We start from the raw sequence: 10211 nt of genomic DNA on the forward strand, positions 1-10211 counted from the left end.
TAAACTGCTCCAACACTCCAACTGGCTTCCCTTTTTTCTTCTTTAAATGACCATTTTACAGTCACGGAAAACTGAGCTGAGCATGGTTCATGTACCCAAGGTCACTGCACGAAGGGGCAGAGCTGAGATGGGAACTCCACGCTGGGTGACTGAAAACCACCCCTTCACCTCTCCGTCCTACCAAACCGTCCGCACCTCATCCGTATTTCTAGTTCGCCTGGTCTGCCCTTGTGGGGCAAACAAAACGTAAGAGGGATTTCTCTGAGTACTCTGCGCTGTTCCTGTTTGCCGGCACACCCAAACCCACAGCAAGGGGCGGAGGAGGCACAAGGTGGGAGGAGAAAGACAGCGCTAAAAAAACGGCCAGCCTGGGGCACCTGGGTGGCTCAGTGGGTTAAGCCGCTGCCTTCAGCTCAGGTTATGATCCCAGAGTCCTGGGATCGAGTCCCACTTCGGGCTCCTTGCTCAGTGGAGAGCCTGTTTCTCTCTCTGCCTCTGCCTGCCACTTTGCTTGCTTGTGCTCACTCTGTCTGACAAATAAGTAAATAAAATCTAAAAAACAAAACACCAGCAGATAACCTACTCACTGGTAGATAACCAGGAGCTGAGGTAGGAAATTCAGATATAAAAGATACATGAGGAAGGTGTGTAGTGAACTCATATTAGGTGTAACAAATAGGTGCTGTACCTTAAAATCTTAAATTAAACAAAGCAAGCACCACATCATCGTCATTCTGCCCTAGCGAGGCACGAGGCAGGCACCACTGCCTGCGCAGATGAGGAGACGCAGGCGCAGGGAAATGACTGGCCCAGAACACACGGCTACAGTGAGCGCCGCGGGTACTTCACAAACACTAGTTGAACAAAATGAAAGAAACCTCAGCAAACATTTTGGAAGGCTTATGGACTCTATCCAGTATTCAGCTCTGCTAAGATTACTAAAAATGTAATCGTGGTTTTGTCCAAAATTTCTCCCAGGTTTTGGACCTGGTATTGATCAAGCCCCTGACCCCAGGAGGAAGCAGGAGTTCCTACGGCAGCTGACAAAGCTTTCGTGACTGTTTGCTTCCTCGCACAAATCAAAGACTTTGACTCCTATGCTCCAATGCAAACAACAGGACTGTAATTTTCCGCACAAAATGAATGAATTTGTGGCCAGCAGCCATCCACCGGATGAGCCCAGGTGCCCCACCTACCCTGGATACAGTTTTAGCTCAAACACTTTGGGAACGTTTTTCCTCTAGGGACGGCAAGCCCCCCACCGTGACCCCGCACAGGCCAGCTACCCCGTAACCACCGCGGACCCATCCGCAGGGCGAGAACCGACCGGCCTCGCGGGCAGCCCAGGATCAATGAACCGAGCGACGCGCGAGCAGCGCCTGGGACACCTGAAGCCCTCGAGAGGATGCCTTTAGGACGGAAGTCATGCTTCTCTGCCACTACTGAGGGGAGCTCCTGGGTCTGCTCTTGCAATCAGAAACATGAAGGAGTGATAAAGGAAAATCCAAAGCAACACAGGCTGCGGACAAGCCAGCGCGGGCTCCGAGAAGCTCCAGGGCGCCGAGAGGGCAACCAGCTGTGCGCAGCGCCATCTAGTGGCGCGGGAGCAGAGCACCAGCGGCGACCAAGGGAGACCGCGGGCAAACCACCCCTGCTCCGCTCCACTCTCTTCCCCCGCGGAGCTCACACGACAGTGACGCCCCCAGAAGGCGGCTGTCGGAGAGGGCGCTCTCACATCCTCGTGCTCTTTACCACACCGACGAAGAACATCAGCGATACGCCAGGAGCACCTTTTCAAGTCCTTGAAATAGCAGCAGGGGCTGATTGGTGAAAAAGTATGGACATGCAGAAAATGATGGAAATGTACAGCTTACCAGTTCAGAGCAAGAGATCTCGTGCTTGTGGAGAGGAGCTGCTGAGTGTCCACCTATGTTTTAAGAGGGGCGGTCACAAAGCTGCTTATGGACGCTCCGGGGCGACCTGAAACTCCAGGGGCTCCCGCACCTTGAGCTGCACAGGGACAGTCAACCAGCACCGCTAACAGTCCGGCCACCACTAAGGAGGCTTCCCAAGAATGAGTCTGTCCTTCAGTATTTCCTGCGCTGGAAAACTAAACTCATCCCAACACAAAAAATCACCCTGAAAACTGAAACTACATGATTAAGTTATTACAGGTTTTGCGTCTGGAAAGTGGTACCAGGACACACATCGGTCTCAGGCCATCGTGTAAAAAGAGCAGGTAACGTTTACCAAGCACCTGTCATGTGTTAGACACAGACTCGCATCATGCCTGAAGCAACAGCCCAACAAAGGAGTGTACGTGCTCCCATGTTAAAGATGGGAAACCGAGGCTCCCAGAAATAAGTAATGTGCATAGGCTCTGACTACAAAGTCTTCCCCTCCCATAATCCCAGGGCCACTTCTGGAGCAGCTCTTCCCTTATTAAGTAACCCTAGTTCCCATGTAAATGCCGCCCGCCACACCTTCCACTCTGCCACTGTCACAAAGCTCCTGCCCCCTTTGATCAGGCCACCGTGTGCCCCTCTGCACAGCACGCAGTCGGCCCTCCCCACACACCACTGGGCTGATACTGAACAATGACTCTGCAGGGCTGCACGGCAGAGAACTTCCCCTGAAGTCCAAGGTGAAACTCCAGCTGGAGGGGAAGCTTCCGGCTCTGCTGTTGCTCACAGGTGAGCTGTCTTTGTCTGGGAGGCGGCAGATAAGGACTTGAATCCTGGTTTACCACTCAGCTGTCTGACCTTAGGCAAATAATTTGTCCTTCATGCCCTTACTTTTCTCACGTGTAAAATAAGGTAAAACGATTTACTCCTTTAACGTTGTGAGAAAAATTAAGCACAATAACACACATAGAGCATCTAACCCAGGAAAAGTTCTTGATAAATGGTGACTATTACTATTAGCAATTACGAGGCAAAGATAGTCAAACATGCTCCCCACCAGCCCACTGGCATCAGAGACGGAAAACCATTGTCCGTGAGAATATGTTCTTTTATGTTCTTGGCACTCTTTTCCCTCCACTTTTTGAGCCTATTTTTAGAAAATGGAGAATTTCTAAACATACAATAAACTGACTAAAAATCCCTGATACCATCCTTTCAACCAAATGTTTCTGTGATAAATATTAAAATATAAAAAGCTTTGTGCCTCTGAGAGGTTCCATCAAGACAAAGAGCCATTGTCTTAGTGACTTTCCACAGTGACGGTTTTCCTATTTTCTCCCTGACCGCTGGAATACTCATAATTAAGAATCCTTACCTTGAATGCCTACTGAAGACTGAGAAGTGCTGCTGGAGAACGTAGGGAAAAAGTGAACTTGTCTTTTTGTAAAACACATTTTAGGAAGACCTCTTTTAAAAACTCATCCTCAGCAGTGGAAATTCCTAACTGGCTTCTACTACAATAAAACTTGTTTGTAAAAACAACATCCACTTCCACCCTTGCATCTACTTTTCTTCAAGCATCCTATCAGAACACCGCAGACTCAAAATTTCAGCCTGATTTTTGAAAGTTGTGCACCTTGACTGGGCAAGCTGCTTTACATTTTTGAGACTCAGATGAGTCATTTGGAAAAAAACAAAAGAGGCAGGCAGGGTACGAAACCACCTACCTTGCAAGATCTGTGTGAGGATTAGAGATAATGCATAGGAAGCACCTGGCACAAAGAGGCCCTCAATTTGGCAGCTTTTATCATAATCATTATCCCCAATGCTAAGGAACACTTCTATTTTTTGGTAAAAAATATAAACCAGTCTATCTTCACTCAGTGGGAATGACGACAACAAGCAAAAGGGTCTTGTGCTATCCGATCCGCTGTGGGCATTCAGTCTGCAATCCCGGTTGCTCCCCTGGTTTGGGGTGTCTGTCTGACCTCTGAATTGGAGGATTAACTCCTTCGGGCAAGAAGGCTTCAGCCATCTAACGAGGGCTGCACATTTCCGGGTTTTGACTGTCATCAGGAATTTAGGGAAGGCGAGCTAATTGCATCAGAGCCTACCGGCTCAATAAATTCCTTAAGAAGAAGAAAAGTAAATAAACGTCTGATGGCAAGCAGACCCGCTAACATCTCCTCAGGTCTCCCGGAGAAGAGCCCCTGAGTCCCACCACATGCAAAGAGCAGGGGGGCCTCCTGCTGCTGGGCCCACGCTGCATCCCACTGCGAGCCGCTCTCACTGGGTCCGTGCCCAGGTCAGATGCCCCACGCGACAACACTCCGAGTCCGCCGCCTTTGTGAAAACTGCAACACAACACTGAAAGGAGGCAGGAGTGGAGAGCTCTCAGAGCTCCACGAGGTGCTCAAGGCCACGCCACGGAAGCCCAGGCCAGCCACCCCGAAGCTGACGCTCTCCCACGGAAGACACGTCCTCATGACATGGCGCAAGGACGACCACGCCACAGAGGTAAGCACCAGCTGCGCTGGGAAGAAACGGGCCACCTAAATCCATTCGGGGGAAGGATATGATCACAGGAGATCCCTTAGAGCACAAACTGCAAGGGCAAGCTCTACAAAGGGATGGCATGTCACCTGGCTTTCGATGGCAGCCCAGCCACGGGGGGGACCTCTGCCTCTGGGGGCCAGTGTGGTTCAGGAAAGAACAAAGCTTGTTCCTTCACTGGGACATTTTGCAAGGTCCTGGGTAACTCACTTTAGTTGTTGGAGTCTCAATTTCTACAACTGAAAAACCGGGCTAGTAACCTCTACATTTCTGAGCGGTTACGGTATCCACATTACAGACGTGACCCAGCACAGAGAAAAACCTCAACTACATCCCAGGCTGAGTTAAACCATCTAGTCACTCGGCGCTTCAAAAGGACAGCTGAAGGACAGTGGAAGACTTTCCTTAAGAAAGAAGAGGACATCTCCACACTGGACACTCACTCTCAGATTCACACATGTGGGCACACTCCTCGCTCAGGAGCAGAGTCTCCCTTGCTCTTCCCTCGCCACCTCCGCGACTCGGCCCAGGCCCTGGCCTGGCAGCTTCTCCAGCAACACGTCACTAACGGCCAGATACCGAAACACTATCACACGCCAACCCCTGCATCACTTCATAGCACGCGCCACCAACCTCAGAAACAGCATCCCCTCCATTTTCTAACAAAAAAAAAAAATGATTAAAAACTCTGAAAACCCTAAGAAAAACAATTGAAAACTAAAAAAACCACAGCCTCTTTTGGATGAAACAGAGAATCACACACTACATCTAAATATAATTCTGCAATTTCCATTCTCCTTCGTCTCTCTTACTCCACACATCTGACAATAGTCAAGCAAATCACAGACATTTTCCAAAAGGGGTCACCAAAAATGAAACATTAGCCATCAGGTTTTGTTGAACAAAGAGACATGGCACATCAGGCTAGTAATGATCCTCCCCTCATACACTTTTGCCCCTCACACACATCCTGAATAACGCGGAGAGTACTGATTTTAGAGAAACTGATGTAAGATGAAAAATTATTATGTTGAAATACCAACAGATAACTTTATCAATCTGGACACAAACAGACCAGCTTAATCTTGAATCCTCTGCTGCACTTCCGCTGTAACCAACCACTAAATATAACTTGGCAGTGAATCAGCCACCGATCCATATATTATATCAGATAATTAAAAATACGGGGTTATGTAATCTTATTTAATGGTTACTTGGCTTGGATTGAAAACCATCCAAAGCAGTACCAGAGAGCTGGATTAAATTATAATGCATAAGACATTACTAAAGACGTTTTTTTGAAAGAGTCAGCACATCCCTCCTAGCAAATACAAAACATGGGACGTTACTTTCATCTCCAATTAACCTCCTTGGCAAGAACCGGCAACGTCAATTCTCTACAGGCGTGGAAGTGGGGGAAGGGGGGTGATACCAAAACCTAACTTCTTTGATTCAGTTTTAACATCAAGTAAACATTAACCATTACATTTGGTAGAAAAATAAAAGTACTCAGTATTTAGGGGGGTGGGGGAAGGGAAGCAGTTAGCCTGAGAAAATAAAAAGAAAGTCAGCAACTAATGCCCATCATGAAACACAAGCCTGGAAAATGTATAAGAGCTAGACTATATTAGCTTGGGAGCACACATCCTGATGTCATCTCAGCTCAAGTTCTTACTTAAAGATTAGTAGAAAAAAAAAATAATTCAGCTAGGAGATTGATCAATGTTTACAACTACTGACTTTTTGTTTAAAAAAATGGCAACATCTCATTTATAAACTGTTTCATTATCATAATGTGTTGACTACAAAAGTAATAAACTGGTCACAGGAGGGCTTTAGTGCAAAAGTGCCTCTTGGCCGGAGCATTAAAATCCTGTAAGATAAATCTGCTAGCAATGTCTGTTTCTTTAAAAAGACCACTAAATAAGTACACAATGAAACTTTTTTAGAAAATCAAGATAAGTCAACCAGAAGCAAGCATATTAATGATATTGATTTCTGCAGGGTCTTAAATAAGTATGTGTGAAGTAGTTTATTCTGTCTTTGCAGGAAGACCTAAGTAGCAAGAACAATGGCTTTAGGAGACAGAAGACCTGAGTTCAAATTATATCTCCGTTGCCCACAAGCTTGCATAACTGGGCTCCTCAGGTGCCTCCCCAGAAAAATAGAGACACCAGTGTCAACCTCACCACAGTGCAAGCGTGAGACAGGAGCTAGACATCATGGACCCTGAAGAGACTTGGAAACTTGAACACACTCCATGCAAACATGAGGTATCGCGTTCACTGCTGACCATCGTCACTGCACAAGTTATTGTCAGAACACTAACACCAGTATAGAGATTCAGAATAAACTCTGAAAAAACAGTTTCTTTTTGAGGCAAAGAGTAAAAAATATTGTTAAATGAGAATAAAAATACTTTTCTGTACCCAATAACAAGATGCTTATCAGATTCAAAATCAAAGTTTTCTAATAACCATTCAGATTCAGATTTAAGATACTATTTAGAAATGCACTTGGAGTTACATAATTAAGCATGATTAATATTTTAAATGATAGGGCTTTGCTTTCTGGATATCAGCTTATGATTTAAGGGGAAAACATGCTTGTCGGAAGTAATCTAAACAGTAACAAGAGCATCTCAGTATCACCTTTTCCTGCTTTCACATGACTGTTCAATGTGAAAAAATGTACTTCTTACCCAAATTACACTTTTTATGGAAAAAGTAAGGTAATCAGATTCAGCATCTAAAAAAAATACTAAATGGCAACATTGTCCAATATCTGTTTCAAGTAACTAGAGGCCATTAACACTAGTAGAAACAGAAACCGAAATAATTTTGAATGCATTAGCAACACAGAACTATAACAACATGGCACAGAGAAAAAAATTCTAACTTTCAAAATAACTCATTACACTTTTGTTAAGCTGTTTCCTTAACTGAGTGTAACATAACTTTGTCAACTTCTTTATTAAAAAAAAAAAAAAATGCACTGGATTCCACAATCCAGAATATTTCTAAAGCCATTGATCTCACACAACATACAAAGAAATTTCTTTCATAGAAATGACGGCCCAGCAGGCAACAAAAGATATATGTAAATCATAAAGAGCAAGGAGTAGAAACCTAAGTGCAGAACCGTTCAGAAGAGCATGGGAATAAAGCTGAAAATTCTTTCTCTCTAATTTAAGAATCTAAGCCCATTACTTTTTCACAAGCCCACCTTATTAAAGAAATAAAAGTAAGTCTGCAAATATAATAAAATGGGAAAGCTCTGAAAACCAATTTCTATTCAACAATTCAAACGGCATGCGTGCTTAAATTCCTGGAGACACTGAGTCTCTCCCCTACCACCATCAGTCGACAACACACCCTACTCCGAAGAACTGGTTGAAATAGGCAAATGCTGGAGATTGCGGTCTTAAAATATAGACATCTATATACAAATAGAATATGTCTGCCTCATCCTTCACTTCCAACAATAAAAGAACCAGGGACAGCATTAAGATCAGCAGACCCGATTTAACTTGGGGACCACAAACTGCCACTTCACGGAGTGATTCATGCAAAGGGTAACAGATCTGACCAGATACTATTTCTGCCATCACCAGAGAAAAAAGAACACCAGTGGCCCCCAAACCCATCTTTATCTGAAACATGGATTAACAGATACAGAAGGAATTGAGGACTGTTGCCTGGGAAGGCAGGCTTGATTTACCTTCCATCCCAGATTACTCAAGAAGCTGGAGGAAGAACAAGCCAGGAAATACTGTCCTAGGTAGGCACGTCTCCATATGACCCTGTATCCCGGTACCCTGTACTTCCCAGGGCTGTTCACACCCTGAACTGGCTGAGCAGTGCTGAAAGGCATAGGCAGCAAAAGACTCCTTGCCCACTCTTCCCCACCCCTAGCCAGCCCCCAGCGAGGGTGACCCACCCAGAGCTTCCCAAAGAGAAGACAGGCAAGCCAAGAAGGGCGCAATTGCGTGGGCCTCTTCTCCCCTACCAACCCCTCCAAGGCCAGCTTGCAATCCTTGGCTGGAGCTGCCGCCACCCTCTCCCAGGGAGGCGGACCACGCTGCCAGGGTGGCTATAGCCTCGGCATGGGAGAAAAAGACGGATAGGAGAGGAACTCGGCTCTGCCACTAAGATCGCCAGGTCCCTCTCCTCTGAAATGCGCAGGGTCTGACCCCAAACCTCCCCCACGGTCCTCAAACTTCACTAACAATCCAAGCACCTGTTCCCTTCACCTCGTGTGCATTTCATCCCCTCACATCCTTCCATTTTGCTCCAGCTCTTTCTTCAGTTCCCGGGACAAACCAAACACACGAGGATCCCCGAGTCCCTCACAAACTACCCTCCAATGAGATCATTTAACCCCCACCCCGCCACATTCCCCAGATGTTCAACGTCCCCTACCCATAAGTTTCCCTCGGGTATCTTCGAGTCCCCAAAGATCTTCAAGTCTCAGCCGAACGCCCCAACCTTCTGCCCCCGCCAAGCCTCCCAAAGGCACATTTCCCTTCCCCCCCAGGTATCCCACGTTCTCCCAGGTCCCCACCCAAATGCCCCCAGATTACTACCTGGGTCCCCTCCCGCCTCCCCAGGTCTGTTTCTAGCCAACCCCGCAGGTTCGCCTACCCAGAGCCCGGCATTTCTACCCGCTCCGGACCCTCCCCAGTCTCCGCGCCCCCGGCCACCACTCCCCCGGCCCCAACGGCCGAGGCCGACAGTTAACGGCCGGCCAGCGTGCGCCCTCACCTTGGTTCACCAGCCGCAGAGCGTGCGTGAAGGAGGGGTCCAGGGAGTCCTTCTCCGCCATCAGCTCCGGCAGGTACTTCTCCTCCATGCTCGCTGGCCGCCGGGCCCGGGACGCCGACACGCGGCAGGCGAGCAGCGGCGGCCCCGCAACCCCCGACCCCGCCCGCGCCCCAGAGGCGCGCAACGCGGGCCAGGCGCCGCGGCCGGGGCGCGGCGGAGCCAAGCCCGGAGGTCGGCCCGGCGGAGGCGGCACGGGGCGAGTGTCGGCCGCACGGCTCCGGTCCCCGGGGGTGACCGCCGACTGCCCCGGGCTGGCGGCCGCTGTTCCGGGACGCGGCCCCTGCAGCTTCGCGGCGGGTCGAGCAGGAGCGGGCGCGGGCCGGCGCGCTCAGGCGGACCCTCGGGCCGGGCCGGCGGCGAGCTCGGCGAGCCTGAGGCAGTCCCGGGCGAGCCCCGCCAGCCGGCGCCGGCGCCCAGCTCAGCCGCGACCCGCACGCCGCGCGCCGCCCCGCGCTCTCCGAACCGCCGCGCCGAGCGCCGGCCCGCCGCCCCGCCGCCCCGCCCGCCGCGCCTGCGCCTGCGCGCGGCTCCCGCGCCCCCCCTCGCCGCTCCCGCGGCTCCCCGCCCCGCCCCCGCCGCCCGCCCCGCCCCACCCCGCCCCGCCCGCCGCCTCGGGGGACCGCCCCCAGCCGCGCCGCCGTCCTCGGGGAAGGGCGTCCCGGCGCCTCCTGCCCGCGGGGCGCTCGGCTCCAGCCCCGGGGGCGCGGGGGAGTCCTGCTGTAGGGTCACGGCGCTGGCAGACGCAGAGGCCGGGAAACTGAGGCCCGGAGAGGTCGGGCGGCTCGCCCAAGGTCACCGGGCGAGCGTTCCCGGGAGGGGAGACAGAGGCCTGGCCGGGAGAGCGGTCAGGGCGGGGAGTCCGGGCTCGCCCTGGCGGGCTCTGGGGAGCGGCAACCGGGCGAGCCGCCCGCTCTTTATAAGGCTCTCAGGA

General features: G+C 50.2%; 1 protein-coding gene across 3 annotated transcripts in view; it reads right to left on the reverse strand.

Annotated features, from left to right (window-relative positions):
* KHDRBS3 (KH RNA binding domain containing, signal transduction associated 3) overlaps positions 1-9392 on the reverse strand; it is a 185986-nt gene extending 176594 nt beyond the window's left edge. For 2 of the 3 annotated variants that reach the window (XM_044244904.1, XM_044244903.1), the window contains exon 1: positions 9221-9392. In XM_044244904.1, the coding sequence (XP_044100839.1) occupies positions 9221-9308 (88 nt within the window). In that variant the 5' untranslated portion in view covers positions 9309-9392. Of the gene's footprint in view, positions 1-8177; positions 8200-9220 lie in introns of those variants that run through there. The other variant, XM_044244905.1, reaches the window with a different exon arrangement.
* Positions 9393-10211: the final 819 nt, after the last annotated feature.

Source organism: Neovison vison, chromosome 4 (genome assembly GCF_020171115.1).
Source record: "Neovison vison isolate M4711 chromosome 4, ASM_NN_V1, whole genome shotgun sequence".
Lineage (NCBI taxonomy): Eukaryota > Metazoa > Chordata > Mammalia > Carnivora > Mustelidae > Neogale > Neogale vison.